Raw genomic sequence first — 18,254 nt, forward strand, 5'->3', positions numbered from 1 at the left:
GGTGTGTTTGTCTCCTCATTTTCATGTTTGGCTCTGTAATGCCTAAACATTGAGGAGGTGCTTTTGTTTGTGTAAGAAAGCTCCGCAGAACAGATGCGACATTTAACCTGCATAAAATGAAATAAATACTTTACACTGCAGGTCACATTGCTGTTTTTCCTATTCTGATAGATTACACTGAAACAAAGACAGACAGTTACCTTCTTTGCAGTTAAAAGATTGAAATGATCCCACACAGCAGAAACTTTTCTTTTTCTTTTGGGCTCCATTTTTTATGGAGAGATGTGTATTATCTGTTTCTTTGCGAGAGTAATTTTGGGTTTTTTTTGGTGGCGACTCATTCTGTTGACAGATGCAGATGTGGTACCTTTTAAACACAGTTTAGTGCGTTGGCAATGAGCGATACAGCAGCTGTATCGATCACGTGACTTTTTCTTAAAGCGACACACGCACCGATACAGGCTTCGCTCTGTGAGCTTGATACATGCGCTGGTGGGTCAGTGCTGCTGGACCCATCACTAATTTTTGGTATTTAATTGAACACGAGCAAAGCTATTAAATACGGAATAGAAAATAGAAAACGTTTTTGCGTTCCATTCCACGCCCCCGGAAGTTTAATGTAGGACTGAAAATATTGGAAAGATTGTAAAACAGTCAAAAACGTAGCCCTTGTAATAACCGGAAATTTTGACTTATGGGTGGCTTTTTTGTGATTCTAACTATGCATTTTTAATGTGTTGGATAACATTTATATTAAATTGAATGTAGTAATAAAATAGTGACGTCTACAGGCGTGTTTAAAATACGTATTGTGGCAGAACTTCCTTCTATTACTTTGAATCAAACTTTTAACTGCTAGAAGTAGCGACCCTAAACTGGATGAAGCTTGATGGATGGATTGAAAGGTATGTAGTTGTTTGTTTTACTTTGCCATGGGACAAACCTCTAACCTCAGCAGGGGCTCTGGTATTTTCAGATACTGTATATTGTTAACTCTGGGTATATTCATTTTAACTGCTAGTGCATGCTCATGCTGTAATATTGTTTGGTCTTTTGTAACAGTGATGCTTAATTACATTGAAAAAGGGGAAGATGGGGCTGACTGTATAAAAATAGCACATTTTTGTGGGTCCTCTGAAATGCTGAGTCTGTGTGTAGCAACGCGACAGAGACATCAATATAAATAAATCAAATGTGATGCATGATTAGCATGGTGTTTGTTATACTTTGAATTTTTTTTTTTGCTTTTACAGAAGTTTCAGAAACAGGAAAGAATAAAAACTCACGAACATTTTTGTTTATGATCACTTTATTTTTAAAAGCAACGAAAGAGTAACTTAGCCCCCTCAAACTAAACTACTTCTGTAAATAAAGAAAGTTAATGTTCTTTATAGTAGCATAAAAAAAATCTCTTTATAACCAGCTATCCTAAACTCTAAACTCCAATAGTTGTATGACCTTATGATCTCAGTAGATATTAGACAGTAAATAACACAGCACTCTACCACAGTGGTTATCAAAACCCCATATGATTAAAGCTAGACTACTCAGCACACTAAACTAAACACATTTAAATCCTTAACAGTATTAGAAACTAACAACAAACCCCAGCACTACTCCCACTCGGTTTTGTCATTTACATCATTTGTGTTTCCATTATTCTAAGTAAAGTAATGAAATGTCCCGTGGAGCCCCTCACACATTTAGAGACAGCTTTTAGAAATCAGAGCGGACCAGTGAGTGTGCTCTCAGTGAATGCTGTATCTGCTGTTATCTCTGGTCTCAATTGTCTTTATCAGCAGCTTCGGGGCAGGAGAGCTGGAGGCACTTTGGTAGCCATTAGTGCTTTTAGTACTTGAAGAGAAACCTGAAGAAAAACACATGAAGATGTGTAAAACAGAATTTCATAAAATACAAATTCTCTGTCTTTATTAATGTAACCTCTCAGTCCAGAGCATCAAGGGCTTAGTCATATAAAAACATTCGTATTCATACACTAAACTGCCTTAGTGTGTGACACTTACTGTAGTTGGAGATGGGCTGGATGTTGAGGATAGACTGTTGTCCAAGTCTGCAGAGGCAAAAAAGAAACAAAGAAAAGAAAAAGAGGTTATTTATATTTCTACTTTTGTGGACTCTTTAACTCTTCTGTTCCATCCTGGGCTGTAACCATGTGGTGTCAGATTCCCACCCGTAGAGGGCACTCTACCCTAACATTAACCTAAATTCTGTTTCATTTCATCCTGGTGTAGTTCTCACTGATGTCTCTATTATCGCTCTCTGTGGGGTATGATAGCCCTGTTGACCTTGAATTAGATACGCAGAAGAAAATGGGTGGATGAATAAATCATGATAAATCTCCGGCTTCATCTGGGAAACAAAGAGCTGCAAAATGGCTTATCAGCAAAAAGTATAAAAGTCATGAGCACCACAAAGGTTTATCTGGCATTAGCAGAAAGAGCTGAACCTTACAGCATTCACACAATAAAGACAAACAGGAACTAGTTGTTAGCAATACAAAAAACTTTCCATTGGAATCAGATCCTTGTCTGTTTCCACTGTTTCTAATTATTAATTTAAGATTTAAACTACATTATTATTATTGTGGCACACCGACAAATTAAAAAATGTTATTTATTGCAACATTTTCTTTGTATTCAGAGGTTTTCTGAGGGGAAATTTGGGCGCAGGAACAAAAACAGAGTATATAAAAAAATCCAAAAAGAATTTAGCTCCACTGCTTCATTCACTCATCTACAGCGACGTCACATTTTTGTGAAGCTGTTTAATTTACAAAATTATCATATGAATATTTGTATCCATAATATCAATTTTTAATTTAATCACTCTTAGTCTCAGTGCCGGTATGTCGCTGCCAATCTCATTCCAGTAAATCAAGCATCGAACTAAAATTACCCTAATGATGGTCATAATGGTGAAAGTCAGGCTCAAGGATACACACATCCATGCATACTCCATCCATGAGTATGCATAAATAAAGAAATGGTTTATGAAGTAGTTTACATTTAGTCAGAGTCAGCAAACATAAGATTATGCAAGTAACATTGTACATAAGCCCCTTGCAATTTATTCTTATTGGATTGGAAGGATGTATATTCTGGTGAACTCTCTGCAGTGGTAGAGTCTGAATGGAATAACCATAACCACCTGTCCTCCTCTCCTTCCAGCAGCTTCCTGTAGGTGGCGATCTCAATGTCCAGAGCCAGTTTCAAGTTCATCAGGTCCTGCAGGTGAAGACAGAATCAGTTTCACTTCACATAATTTCATTTCACTTATGTTCTATGTTTTCTTGTCTATCCTTTGTTTCTACTTATAGTTTATATTTTCCATCCATGTCTTCTCCTGACTCACCTGATACTCCCGGAGCTGTCGAGCCATATCCTGTTTGGATCTCTGCAGAGCTTCCTCCAGGTCTCTGATCCGAGCTTTGGCTTCTTTCACAGCAAGCTCTCCACGCTCCTCCGCCTCAGCCAGCTGGTTCTCCAGACTGGCACGCTGAAGAGAGGAAGGGAACAAGAGATCATCCATGAGGGACCTGAAATGCATTTTTCTGAGTTTAATGTTGCTTCCATGTGTACCTGTGCTTTGACCGCTTCTATCTCGCTCTGCAGGCGGCTGATCAGTCGGTTGATCTCGGCGATGTCTCCCTTCACGATGCGAAGCTCGTCCCCAAACTGGCTGGCCTGGACTGACATTTGGTCAAACTGCAAATAGAATAGCTGTGAATGGTACGGGGACCGCAAAAGAAAATTATTTCATGTAAAGGAGGGAATCGTGGACGTGCAGTGTTAGCACTGAAGATTATGCCTGGGACCTTTCTGTGTGATGTTTGCCTGTTTTTCCTGTGCGTGTGTGGGTTCTGTCCAGGTACTGTGTCCAAAGACACAGGTGTGAATTGTCTCTTTTTTGTGTTAGCCCGCAATAGACTGATGACCTCTCTGGGTGTACCCCGCCTTTCCATCTTGAATTGGATACATGGTTTCAGACTATTTTCAACCATCGGTTCTGCAGGATGTCAGTGAGCTAATGCTACTGATGTTTTCATCTCAGACACAGAAGCTTTGTGTGGGGCAGCCAGTCAGGAGAAAGTTGTCTTAAAGGGAGAAGAGCTAAAACAGTTACTTTGAGTCCTGGAAAAGCTACTTTTGTACAGTTCAAAATCTAGAACTGGAGCGTGACAGGACACATGTTTATGCAGGGGAACTCTGACAACCGCTTAAATAAGTGACTGTAAAGCGCTTGTGTTGTTAGCGTCACTCCTTTGGTCCAGGGATCATCCTGTTTTCTCTCCTTTACCTTATTCTTGTACCAGGCCTCTGCTTCCTCTCGACTGCGGGCTGCAATCTCCTCATACTGAGATTTGACCTCAGCTACGATCTGCTCCATGTTCAGACTGCGGCTGTTGTCCATCTGCACCACAACTGAAGTATCTTTAATGCTCGCCTGCAGCTCACGCAGCTCCTGGTCAAGTTGAGGGAAATCAAAGAGAAGCAGTCAGTATAAAAACCCGCAAGATCAACTATTGTCTCATGCATCTTCCTGCACTTGTGCCACCCCATGGGAAAAAAGATGATAAAAATATTTTACGTGTTGCTAATATGCTCAGCATATGGAATCACAATGTTAACACACAAACACACTGCATGTCTGGGCCTGTTTCAGTGATACTTCAGTGGTCTGAAAATCTCTCTGGTGACTTAGTGTGTTTTATTTTTATTAATTTAATTTAATTTATTATGAAGATCTCTAGAGAAGTCAGTTGACAACAACAAATGTTTCCGCAGGTTGGCATAAAAAGCATTTCAAAGGCAGACAGTGTTTTGAAGTTGACTCTCCAGTGAGTCATGATATAAAACAGAACAATGAACAAAGTGGAAATTGTAGCTTTATCCGAGAAACAACTGGAAACCAGAAAGGAAGAGTGTGCAAATCCAGGATTATGCCAAGCATGAGGACCTTTGTTTACCTCCTCATACGCGTTACGCAGGAAGTTTATTTCATCAGTCAAAGCTCCGACTTTATCCTCCAGATCAGCCTTGACCAAATAGGCTGAATCTACATCCTAAAACACACAGGGAAACACACAACTGATTAAAAGACACTGATTTTTGTGTTCAAAAATCCCCTGCACTTGGAGGAAATACTCCTGTTTGAGTCATCAGGAAGAACAATGAGCAGGATTTTGTTTATTCAGATTAAGAAAACTTTGAAGGTATGTGTGCAGACACCAAAATAATGTATTTTGGCTTCTTTTAAAGAGCAATTTGAGACCCAAAGTTGGAGCCAGAAAAATTGGGAAACTTATAGTATGAAGTCAGAAATCTTTGCTGAGATTACTGTAATGTCTAAGAAATGACACAAGATGCTGCTCGCACAGCTGCACAGGAAAGTTGCTAAATTATTTATGGATTCTGCGTGTGAGAATACAGGAGAGAAAATCTGGACAATGAGGAAGGACAATAGAGGGGCTTGTATTACTCGCCACACCTGTATGAATGAACATGAACGGATGTGTCTATATGCCAACCTTTTTTAAGATAACAAAGTCGTTCTCCAGGTTGTTTCTCTTGTTAATTTCATCTTCATATCTGTGACAGGGAGAGAACAGGGTATTTTATTACAATAAAACATACACCTGTGTATATCTGTGTAGGTTCTCCGCCATGCAGGTCGTACACCTGAGCTGAAAACTCTAAAGTGTCATTTTTTACTTGTGCTTGTAGTCCTCTACCAGACCCTGCATGTTTCTCAGCTCCCCATCCAGCTTAGTTTTGTCATTGTTGACCAGGTCCATCTGGCGCCTCAGACCTGCCATGTAGGCCTCAAACAGGGGTTCCACATTGGATCGGCTGACCCCCTGACCCTGCAGCAGCTCCAGTTTTGTCTCAAGCATCTTATTCTGCTGCTCCAGATACCGTACCTGGTGAGGGAAGAAGACCCAGATCATTTAGCATTTTCAAAGACACGGTGAAGGTTTGTCATAATGCACTTTTTGTTTCTGATCATCAGGATTGAAGGAACAGCTAGAAAACAAAAGTGACTCTATTATAAGATGTTTATCAACATAACAACTCTTGGAAAGTCTAGAGCTATGTCATTATGTCGTTTGGGCCGATTCAGTCAGGTCTTCCAGTGGGCATCTTATTAGTGGAGCTTTCATTACTCCAAGACGGGCACCAGCTATCCTCTAATTACAGTCTCTGAACTGGACCCATATGTCTGTGCCGTTGATTCCTTTTGGTTAAATAGACCAGTAGCACTCCACCCTCTCGACCAATTTGGGTCACTTCTGCCCCCCCCCCCCCCCCCCCCCAAAAAAAAACAACAACAAATAAACAAATAAACAAAAAACAAAACAGCATGGCAGCAGCCAACAGTTCAGAAAGCATTGGTGGCTTCTCTTCCAAAATCCAACTTTTAGTCCAGTTAATTTTGGTGCAGTGGCCAAACTACAACTGCTACAACTTCTATGTTCATACGTAAGCCACCTTTCTTCATAGATGGCAGAACTCTGCACTGATCATTGAATTTAAACTCGTTTAAAGTCACTATTACCCCCAGTGTTTCTTAACATTTGGAAAATGGCTATTACACCACATAGGTGGATTGTATGGCTCATTGCTCTTTTGTAATGTATTGCCTCATTGCTGTATTACGACACTGTTGTTTTTGCTGACAATTAATTTTTGTTTTTCTCCTTGTTTTTCACAATCTTCAGAAAAATGCTTTCAGTTAATAAATAGAGTTTTTGCTTTTTTCTTAAATAATTTCTGCTTCTACATTGAATCTCTTTAGATTTTCAACTAACTGCTTATTGTTATTAAGAAAATAACCATCTGTTTAACCATTAAAGACTGCAATCATCAGCAGCAGCTCCAGAATAAGGCACAGAGGAATGCCATAGCTCCAGCAGATAACCAGCTCGAGCTCAGTGTCAACACCTGAATATATTCCAGCCCTGTACTTGCCCGGCTCGTGTTTCTTACCTGCAGCCAGGTACATCCAGCGCCTATTATACCTTCCAACACAAAGCCCGTGTTCTGTTCATGACAGAATAACCTCCCTCTGAGACACAACCATACCGTGTCTAGTCTGATCTATCAGGTTACAAATTGAACTCAATGGGACGGAAATGGGACAGATAGCTTGAATATCCAGCATCCCAGTGCCATACATTCATGCAGTAAATGACCATTTAATCTCAGATGTTTAACTCCAACTTTGATGTTCACTGACGTGCAGCTTTAACTGGAGTCATTGTCTTACAACAAGTGAGACGTTGTCTTCCTGATGCATTTCACTAATTACTTCTCTGCATGAGAGAAGCAGCTCACTAATGTTTAATTTAAACAGTTCCTCCTAAGTAGGATTGGATTATAGTTGTCACTGCAAGGTCTGTTTATTTATCAATTCACTCAACTTTGCATTTTAGTAATTGTCCTCATCTGTAAGGGGGTCATTTTACAACATCCAGATTTTAATCCCAGGTTAAGCAGAAATCCAATCTTGGATAAATGAACAAAGAGGGGAAAACTGGGCTAGACATCTTTTAAAAGCCAGGTTGATTCTCGTGAGCTTCTGCAACAGAAGGTCTCTAAGAACAAAGACTCTTTGTGTGGGGGAAGTCACATAAGCCATCTCATTTACGGAGACGAATGGACGGTGTTTCCAAATGTTTTCTATGAACATTCACAATATTTTGTCTTATTCAGTGGATAGACTGTCTGGTTTTATTTTACAGCTCTGCAGAACTGCACACACAAAATATCAAATAAACTCCAAAAGCATTTAAAATGAAGATGTTTTGGTGATCTTTTAGTTTTTTAGCTACAATTTACACACTTTTAGCTGCTTCAAGAGGTATTAAATCATTACCTTAGATTTGTCATTGATGTCATTGTTATTGATGTCTTCATTGAACTGAATAAAAATTCTTATTATTAATATGTTTTATTCACTAATTGAATCTTCACAAAAATATTTGCATATTTTTGGGCATAAAGTTCTCTGTACATTTCTTTAAATGTGCACAAAAGTAATAGAGGTACAGGACATCAGAGAATATCAAAGATTGTTAACAACCTTTCTGATAAACATTCTCTTTGGGAAACTATGTCAACATTCACATAGCTCAAAAAAACAGGAGGTTTATTTTGCACATTTGGACAAACGGGCTTCCGTCCAGCTCAGCTCTCTGTTTCTGTACGCCTGAAGTGAATCTCCGCTGATGTGAGAAGCCAACAAAGCCTCTATTGTGAAAGTGTTACCTACTCCGTGAGAAAGCAGAGATGTTCCCTAAGTAGGGTATCGATGTCCAGTGTTATCACAGGGCCGATTGCTCCTTCTGTGGGAAATGTGTGCAGCCTGTGTCCTTCAGGAACTTCAACAAGGCATCTTCTCATTCACATTTACTCCCCTATTTGCTTTTTCATAACACTTAGAATAGAAACTTAGGGTCCTATATATGCTGCCCACGATAATGTTATTTCTACTTTCAATTAGCCAACAAGACTGCAGCTTTTTCATAACATGTCTAATAAATCCACAGACTCATAAATGCACAATCTTGATATCCTGGGCATGTCAAAGTTCATCTGCATTGTTCATAAACAAGAATTTTACAAATAGCTGCAAAAGCCACGATGATGCAACCTTAAAACAGCTTTTCCACAAATGTATTTTAAAAAAAAAAATGTGTAAGTGATTACTGCTGCCAGCCCAATAATGTTTAACCATCTCCTATAAATGTTCTCCTGTAAATTTGGACAAAACTAAACAGCAAGAAGAAGAGACTGATCTGAACTTTAGACTGAACACAATAAATAAGAAAAGGCTTAAAAAATTCTAATACTACAAATTAATGGAAATAAATGCACAATATTGGTGGTGAGAAAAGGGATGAGTCACAAATACACAAAATGAAAAATAAATGTCATTTAAAAACTTGAATGAAATATAAAATTGTAAAATATACGCAACTAATGCGGAACCTGGCTGAACACTTTATATCTTTATAACAGTTCTTTGAGCTAGACAGTGTTATGTTCCTCTGCTGCATGAAAAACAAGTGTAAACTGAACTTGCTGTAGATAATTAGTTTGAAATTGGAATAAAACAGTAGCTTAATTTCCTTTTACATTGAGTCAGTTTTTCATTCAAACTGAAGAAGTTACAGCTGAAGCTGCTCGAGCTTTTTAGTCCTCGTAGTAGTACCACTCTGAAGTAATCTAAACATAAAGATGCATTTTTATACTTTACAGCTGTGTGATGTTTAGATAAGAGGAATGATAAAACTTTGAAAACTATAATGTATATTTTCTTCATAAATTATCAAAATACTTAGTAATAATTTCTGAACCAGCCTCAGCAGAGGTCCCTTTACCTTATCTATGAAGGTTGCAAAGCGGTTGTTGAGGCTCTTGATCTGCTCCTTCTCGTGGGCTCGGCTCATGGACAGGTTTGGATCGATCTCCAGGTTAAGAGGAGCCAGCAGGCTCTTGTTGACGGACAGGGATGCCAGCGGAGCCCCCAGGCCGTGGTGATGCCCGTTGGTGCCCGCATACAGAGAGCTGCTGCTGAGGGAGATGCCACTGAAACCTCCCTGAACTGGACCGAAACCACTCAGCCTCCTGGAGCCGCTGCTGCTCCGAACTGAGTTACTGGAGCTGATTCGCTTGGTACGACTCAGACTCATGATGAAGCGAGATGGAGGATTAGATGAAAAACAGCTGATAAATGTTTGGATTGGCTGGAGATGACAGAGAGAGATGATGAAATTTGAATTGGACTGAGCAGAAAATGGACGACAGAAGCAGAAAGAGAAGTGAAACAGGTGAGTGCAGGATGTCTGAACACAGTAAGGTGTCTCAGGTGTCTCATGACCATTTAAACCTCCCCAGGGTGGAGCCAGAAGAGGAGGAGAGAAGCAGGGACACAACAGAGCTGTGGTGTAATATATCCAGTGTTTACAATTTAAGGCCAAAAAACTACAGCATTTTAACAATCTAAAGAGGAGACGAGACTTTGGACAAATTGTGAACTTCCCCTTTTGCTGATGTGACACACTGAAGACAAAAGGTCAATCTTCATGTTTTTGTGTCAGTTTTCCTACTTTTTTTCTCACTTTATTGCCTCGAGAAGGTTAACTGACCTGAGAACATGTTGGTGTTTCCATAGTTTCAGTGGCCCAAACATTGCTAATGCAGCAAGCCAGTTATACGTGTTAAAGTGTTGATCTCTAATGCAGTTTTCTTCTGTGACTTACTACTTCAAATTAAATATATAATTTGGGTCAATTATGAGATTTATTGAAAATAATTTAGACAGCTGTTTGTTCTAGTTTCATAACTGGTGGGAACGTTAACTCGGCTGTTTAAACTGTGGTGTCAGTGGTTTGTCAAGTCTCATTTCAGACATAGAAAGAGGTCATCGGTTGGAACATAGAGCAACACTGAAGTACATTGCTGTGTTCTGTGGTCTTCTAAACCTGCTCAATATAAGCGACACGTGGTGACTTTTACAGAAAGACAAGCAGAAAGGATGGTAGCCTCATGCATCTTGCTGCACCGTGCATGGGCATCTTCACTTTGCTGCGATGCTTCCTGGCTGAGGACCTCTATAACATTATTACATCAGTACTTATTATCAAAGTATAAACTATTAGCAGACAGACAGGAGTGCTGGAGGGATATTTTTAGAACTGAACCTTTTGTGAAAGTAGAAATATCTCATGAAGAAAACACCTAAAATTCACAGAAAAAAAACGTTTGTAGTCAATATCTGAAAGTGAAATTAAAATATCAATGGAAAAATTAATGTGGCGAGTTGGCAGAAAAACTGGGTAAAGTTTGTATGTTCGGTCAACCAAGTTTTCTCATAGATATTAACCTGAAAAAGTTGGAGCCCGGAATTCATTTCCATTCACTTTTATGTAGTACCAAATCACAAAAACAGGATATTGGAACGTAAAAGCCCTGAACCTTTATAAGAAAAGACACCTAAACAATGAAACAATCTTCTGTCAGCACCTGGTGACAGTGGGAAGGAAAAACACTTTTAACAAGAAGAAACCTGCAGCAGATCCTGGATCAGGGAGGGCCAACCATTTGCTGTGAGCAGCTGAGAGATGAGAAGAAAGAGAAAAGGAAGCACAGGACGACCGGCTGACCTTTTCATATGCCACTCTAACTCCTCTGTGTCACACATTTTAGCCAAAGTGGTTGGTAAGAAAAACCTAATTTGTTAACATGATCACAGAAGTTACATAAGGTTACTTGGATACTTGCTTATGCTAGCTCTGTTTCCACAAATGCACAGATTTTAACTGATTTCTTTTTTTTTTTTTTTTTTTTTTTTTTTTTTTTTTAAATGACATCAGAAACAGCAGTATGCGACATTACGTGATGGCAGAGCTTCAGTTCATCCTTTGTCATTTTTTTTTTTTTTTTTTAATAAATAGGACAGGGGGAATGAATGAGAGAGAGAGGGGGAGAGAAAGAAAGAAAACCAAAGGGGAGAAGAGACGGTGAGAAGGGGGGGGGAAGAGAGAGAAAAAAAAAAAAAACTCCTGGGTCACCTGTATGGAGAAAAAAAAAAAAAAAAAAAAACAACAAACAACAACAAACAGAGGAGACAGCAAACAACAAAGAGCAACATAATAATAGAGAAAACAAAGCACCATCACAATAAACTAGCTAGTCATAGATATCAGTATTTACTAAGTAATAAACGATATTGTGCAGCACGCAAGATAGACAGCGCACAGTGTGCTTTGAGGCAGCAGCCAAGAAAGCTTTAGTCCGCGTCTGTGAATACCCATGTGTGCATACCTGTGTGGATCAGCATGCTTGCATTCCAAAGGTTTCTCCATGTAATGATCTGCTAGGGAGTGTGGGGGGGGCCACAGCCCCGTCCTCCAGGGTGTGAAGCGGGTATGGAGGAGATCAAAACTCCAGACATCCAGAGGCCCCCAGAACACAAGAGACCATGGAAGACCAACAGAGGGGCAGCCGCGCCACTGTCCCAGTAAGAGCTGAGGAGAGTCCCAGATGAGGGCTCGCCCAGCAGCCGCGGAGCAGAAGTCAGGGGGAGTTGCAGTGACGCGCCCGTGAGCTCCGCCGGCCCCCAGCTGCGCCTGAGTGACCGAGCCCTAGGCCGAGAGGCCGGGGGCACCCCACCTCCAAAGGGGCCCGAGCGAGCCCCAGGCCCCAGGCCCCGACAAGCGGCCGCCAAGGAGTGAGCCGGTGTGCACCCGGACGCCCACCCCCAGACACAAAGAACCACCAACACACCGACACCTGAGGGAGTCCGCCACCGGCAGGGGAAGTGGTGGTGGGTGGAGATAGGCCTCCAAACCTTGGAGGGCCTGAGGTGTCCCCAGAGAGGTGGCGTCTGATACCCAACCTGACATATAGACACAGACATACAGGCACACACAGACACAAACATCCATTCCCACCCTCATGCTCTCATATGCACTCACTCCACACTCAACCAACGTGGAGACAGACATAAAGAGACGCTGTACACACAATCACACTCCCCAAGCGTACTCTACAAACCGGGTCTAGGTACCCTTGCCCCTGGAGGGGGGAATTGCACCCAGACCCAGGTGGTGTTACCCTTTTCCCTGCGGTGGGGAGAGGCAGACCACCCCGACTCCGCAGCAGCAGGGAGGCCCCACACCCCAGACCGCAGTCGGACGGCCAACTCCTCCTACTAGCCCTCCCGCTCCAGCAGGCCGCAGAGAATGGGGGTGGGAGAAGACTCCAAACCTCCCTCCACCCGCTCATTGTAGTGTTGATGCATATGTGTTCTAAGGTGCAATTAAAACCCAGGAGGGCATGGAGCTACCTGCCAAGGAGCAGCAGGTAAGCGCATAGTCCCTCCTGCTAACCCTCAATGACTAAGTGTATTTAAAATTGAGAGGTGGGCAACGACGTCAGGGGTGAGGTATACACCCTGATGGTGATTTGGACTCCGTGATTGTGCCCACCCCCAAGATCCTATATGTATGTGTAATGAGAGTGTGAATAATGTGAATGTCTAAGTTGTGGGATAAAATTGAGGCAGAGGCAGCCAGAAGGGGACGGGGGGGGGGGGGGGGGGGGGGGGGTAGCCTCCTCTGCACCCTGGTGACATACCCCCACTCCAAGGCCCTGCATGTGTGGGTGGTTGTGGAGGAGCGGGAAGAGGGAGGCAGCTGGAGATGGGGAGGGAAGGAAGGGAGGGGCAGGTAACCCCTCCCTGGGGCCAGCTCCCCCGCTGACCCCAGTAGGCACTCCCACCCTCCGCGACCCGCCAGGGAAGGGGGGCCCAGGCCCATCAGACCGGGGCCCAGTGCAGTAGCGCCCCCCGGCTCCACAGAGCCCTGGACAGTCCACCCAACCCCACCACAGAGAAAACTGCACCCACCCCACCATCCACTCATCTTCCAGACTACATAAGACGGTAAACGCCCAGGCTGAGATCTTCCTCCACCTCTCCTGTATCTCCCCCTCCTGCAGAGAGTTCCTGAGAGAAGAAAGCTCCTGCAAGATGTGACCATCCCCCCCACCAGTTGAAGAGCCCCCCAGGCGGCTCGATGCACCGGCGGCACCCTGCTCCAGGGCCGGGCCCCCATGCACCCACCCGCCCACAACCCCGGCAACACACCAACCAGGACCCGAGCCCCCGAGGCCCGGCCCGGGCCCCAGCCCAGAGACGGAGCGCCCCCAAAACCTCACGCCCATCCCGGACCCACCCAGGGGCAGCCAGGTTGCCAGGTCAGTAACCCACGTCCGTCAGCACAGACCCTCCCCTAGCCCCGCTGCACGCAGCCGCGAGGAAACAGTCACCTGAGAGCCAACAGAGCCCTCAACCGGACGTGACCGCTACCCCGGGTTGAGCCCCCCAAGGAAGATGCCTCCGGGGAACCCCCCGATGCCCTAAGCCTGTCCCTACCCCCTCACCAATCACAACAGTGAAGGCGGGACCAATTTTAACTGATTTCAAAGCAGTGAGGCAGAACCAGCGGCATCTTGTTCAGCCCTCTGGCCTCACAGATAGAATAAATAAAACATTCTGTAAGCTAAACACAGGTTATTATGATCTAAGCAGCTTACAGGCTGGAAAAATAAAGTCCCATCGATTTTGCCGTTGCTGCTGACTTCCAGACGGTTGCCCCAACCCCCAACGATGCCGGCCTTCTGCCTGGCTAAAGGTAGGACTCCAGCTTTTGCTGGCCAACCCTGTCAGTTTGTGTGTCCAGAGTGATTCAGTCACTGTCACCACGGCTGGTGTCACATCCTGCCACCTGTTTTGTTCACCTCCAGCCTTGCCTCCAGAAGGTCACCGTTACTGCTGATGCCAGCCCTCTGTCAAACCATTGTCTCCTCCTACTTCTTCGCCAGTCTCCAGAAGAGTCCTGTTTCTTCTCCCAACGCCAGCCTCCAGAGTTCCTCTATTTCAGTCACTGGCAAGCTGGTTGGCTTCCGGATTACTTGATCTCACTGTTGGCCTCTGCAGGTGAGCGTCTTGGATTGATTTTTGAGTTTCTAAGTAACAGCCGTAAAGCTCAGTCCTTTAGTTAATGCCTTGGGTCCTCCTGTGCCTGCCACACAGATGTACCCGACACTTTCCTGTTTAGCTGATAGGCTCAGTCACTTCTTTGTGGTCACACTGAATAAAACATTAAGTTTATTTTCTAAATTTCATCATGCGATGTTTAAGAAAGGAGGATTGTCAGTGTTAAGCTCATTGGCTAATGACTTGTGACTGACAAGTTGAGCAGACCTAATTTTTTTTAATCTTGAAATGTCAAAACAAGATTTCAGAAAATTGTGGTGGTTACATCTGCTTTTAATGCTGTCTGTGTTTAGCACCATGGTTTCCTGACAGTTTTTCACGAGGCCAGAGGTGTATCCACAATGCACCTGTGCAAAAACCCTAAAAAACATGCTAGACTCTAAGTTTGACAAGCTCCAGGCTGTGTTGAGAGGATACAGGCATGCTCACGACAAAACCCTTAACGCTACTGCTGGAAACTGTGGTTTAGATTCGGTTTAAGTGTTGCATCATGGCGCTCTGCACCAAAGAACATTTCTTTGTTCTGTTTTTTTTAAACATCCTTCACAGTCACCTTAAATTCATTTGATGTGGCTACATATCTGGTGGTATGCATGAAGAGAGAACACAAGAGAGAACAGTCAATAGCAAAACCTCTACATGCCCATCCCCTTTGACAAAGTTCTTATTTCCACAACCTCACTTATCAGAAAACACCAATCAGATTGTGATCTGATTATGATCATGCTGAGTCATTCTGTGTGGTTGTGTTTGCTCAGAGTTTCATTTTAAATGCTGCTCTCACCTTTTGTAATGTTTACAGTTACACCCTTATTAATTTAGCTTTTGTTTCCCATGTTTTGTCCAAAAAGCATGCAAAAAGGACAATGCAGATTTTTTCTTTTTTACATTGCTTTAAAAGACAAATGAGCTTATTGAACATGTAGATAGTTACACTGATTTAAAAAAAATCCCTATAAACATAAAAAATGTCCAAATCAGCATCTACATTTTTCACATTGATACTAGTACATAATAATAACAGACTGGTTAAGAATGTTTGACTGCAATTCTTTTGGTAAATGCTACTTTCATGCATCATATATTACTCTATTCCACAGTATTCCAACTTCCTTATGTGTTCTTTTTATCTGAAAATTATTTACAAATACCCGACTTCATTTTCACATTTCATAAACAAGAAAGTCTTCGAACCAACAGCCAATAAGATCACTGCCTCATTGCCCTTTTCAACATGCAGATTACTTACTGAAATAAATAAGCATTGTTGTTTGTTTATATTGTTGACTGATTCAATGACTTTAAGCGTTTTATCAGAACAGAAGCTGTAAGAAACTGCAAGAGAGCAAAGAGTCAAACCTAAAGCTTGTATGTGTGGCTTTTCTTACTCATCATCTACTCATCTAGCATTGGGTTTATCGTTGCCGTGATAGCAACCCACAAACAGGCTAAAGGTTTAAGTTTTTCATTTTGAAAGCCTGGAGAGGCATTTAAACGAAAAACACTCAATAGATGCAGGAGGAAAAAAATGTCACAAGCGCCTCATAACATGCTCTTTCCAGGCAGCACAACCACAGGCGTTGTATTTACTGAAACATTAGTATGGTCTGTGATGCCTCACAGTTTGACTGACCGCACAGGCTCATCATAGCGATCCTTTTAAAGGTTGCACTCATGCAGAAACGATATAAGTAAGAAGTCAAGGGCAAGCAGATGAAAACCACAGTCTGAATATCAGGGTCTGACTCAACACCTCAAAGACGAAAGTCTGAAAAGATGATGCATGCTGTGCACGATCTTATGTTTCTCTATCTTCTAACATGTCTTGGACAAAATGGTAAGATTGCAAAATGTAAGTACTTATCTATTGAAAAAATCCTACATTAACTTTTTTCCTCTCACTCTTGCAGGGCATGGAAGTGAAATCATAAATGGCAAAAATGTCCCACAGAACTCAATGCAGTATATGGCTTCTGTGCAGATCAATGGAAAACACGTATGTGGAGGATTTCTTGTCAGTGAAGACTTTGTGCTCACGGCTGCACATTGTTACAAAAAGTAAGTGAACAAGCTGTGAACTTTTATTTGTTTTTCTCAAAAAACCCAGCTAACACCTACTTAATATTCACTCGCTCAGTTCTCCTATGGAGGTTGTAATTGGAACCCACAACCTGAAGAAGGTTAATAACAACAAAATGAGATACAGTGTAAAGACATGCAAGCACCCACAATATGACAAAGTTGTATCTGGTAATGACATCATGCTCCTCAAAGTAAGTAAATATCTTTGAATGTGAATCATTACAGTCACAATCAAAAACAGGTCAAATGCATCACTGCTTTCAACAACTCCACTTGGTACTTCACCAAAGACTTGATATAAGATCAGAAATGTACCGAGTTGGTTTCTATCAGTCCTTTTATTCTTTTCCTTTGTTGCTTCTTCTAGCTCTCGAGGAAACTTCAACTGGACAAGAAAGTGAAACCGATACAACTGGCAAGGAAGGAGATTAAAGCAAAAGACAATGTAAAGTGTCAGGTGGCTGGATGGGGTTTCACAGAAACCAATGGCAAAGCTGTTGATGTGCTGAGATGGGTAGATGTGCCTCTTATTGACCTTAAGGTCTGTGAGAAACAATGGGCATTCGAGAAAGTTATTCTTCCAAAAGGTGTTATCTGTGCAGGAAGATCTGACACAAAGAGTGGATTCTGCCAGGTATGTCCTCTGTTCTTTTGGAGAAAGTATAATTTAACTTTTAGTCTTAAATAAAAGATAAATAAAACAAGTGTCTTCCTCCTTACAGGGTGATTCTGGTGGCCCTCTGGTGTGCAATGGAACAGCAGTCGGTGTTGCGTCTTTCAACATGAAAAAAAACTGTAACTACCCAAACCGACCCAACGTCTATACAGATATATCAAAGCACCTTTCCTGGATCAAAAACATTCTGAAAAAAAAGCAATGCTAAGTATATGGTTGTTACAGTATACACTGTAACAATGTGCAATCTGCAATATCTGGCATTATAATACTGTATGTGAACTGCAGGATAAATGTAAAATAGCTTCAGATATCTCTCCTGTATTGCAAAGATATTCCTGCTTGCTCTTAAATTAGAAATAAAAAATAATGAAGCTACTTTCAAATCATGTGTCATTTTTTCAGTTAGTTTGGTTTCACTGATGTTTTTTAGCGATAAAAACAAACAAACTTGTTTTTGTAGCACATTCATATCTGATGTTTGGTTTGCACAGAAATTTCCTGTGAGCCGGTGCTGCAGTGGTTAACATAGTCATGTCACCGTGAGAATCTTCTGGGGCTTTTCTGTGCTCAGTTTTATTTCACCTACTTTTAATTTTAAGACATGCACATCGAGTAATTTGTGACTGTAAACTGGCAACTCTCATGTGGCTTGTAGTCTCCCTGTTCTACCTCTGTGAGAGTCTTTTCTTTGGTTACCAGTGCATCATTCAGTTCAGTTCAATTAAATTTTATTCATACAGCACCAAATTACAACAACAGTTGCCTCAAGATCCTTTATATTGTAAGTTACAGACCCTACACCATGTTTTGATGCACTGGCAGCCTGTTGAGGGTGTACCCTGCCTCTCACACAATATTATGTGAGAAATGTTTCAGGCTGCTGAGACCCTGCTTGCATACACAGTAA

At 42.0% G+C, this 18,254-nt stretch overlaps 2 protein-coding genes across 2 annotated transcripts; one reads left to right on the forward strand and one right to left on the reverse strand.

The window, feature by feature from the left end:
• Positions 1-1,310: 1,310 nt before the first annotated feature.
• Positions 1,311-9,889, reverse strand: LOC308403283 (intermediate filament protein ON3-like). The gene is made up of 10 exons (XM_080892576.1): positions 9,404-9,889; positions 5,733-5,941; positions 5,549-5,609; positions 4,988-5,083; positions 4,318-4,482; positions 3,600-3,725; positions 3,373-3,516; positions 3,169-3,245; positions 2,025-2,071; positions 1,311-1,867 (listed from the first exon to the last, which is right to left on the reverse strand). The coding sequence occupies exons 1-10, from the start codon at positions 9,713-9,715 to the stop codon at positions 1,749-1,751; spliced, it is 1,356 nt and encodes a 451-aa protein (XP_080748702.1). The 5' UTR covers positions 9,716-9,889; the 3' UTR covers positions 1,311-1,748.
• Positions 9,890-16,362: 6,473 nt separating this feature from the next.
• Positions 16,363-17,552, forward strand: LOC308403079 (mast cell protease 1A-like; the record flags this gene model as incomplete). The annotated part of the gene is made up of 5 exons (XM_080892332.1): positions 16,363-16,423; positions 16,497-16,644; positions 16,724-16,859; positions 17,036-17,302; positions 17,391-17,552. 5 exons carry the CDS (start codon positions 16,363-16,365, stop codon positions 17,550-17,552), a joined length of 774 nt encoding a protein of 257 aa, XP_080748458.1.
• Positions 17,553-18,254: the final 702 nt, after the last annotated feature.

Source organism: Rhamphochromis sp. 'chilingali' (genome assembly GCF_963969265.1).
Source record: "Rhamphochromis sp. 'chilingali' genome assembly, chromosome: 9".
NCBI lineage: Eukaryota > Metazoa > Chordata > Actinopteri > Cichliformes > Cichlidae > Rhamphochromis > Rhamphochromis sp. 'chilingali'.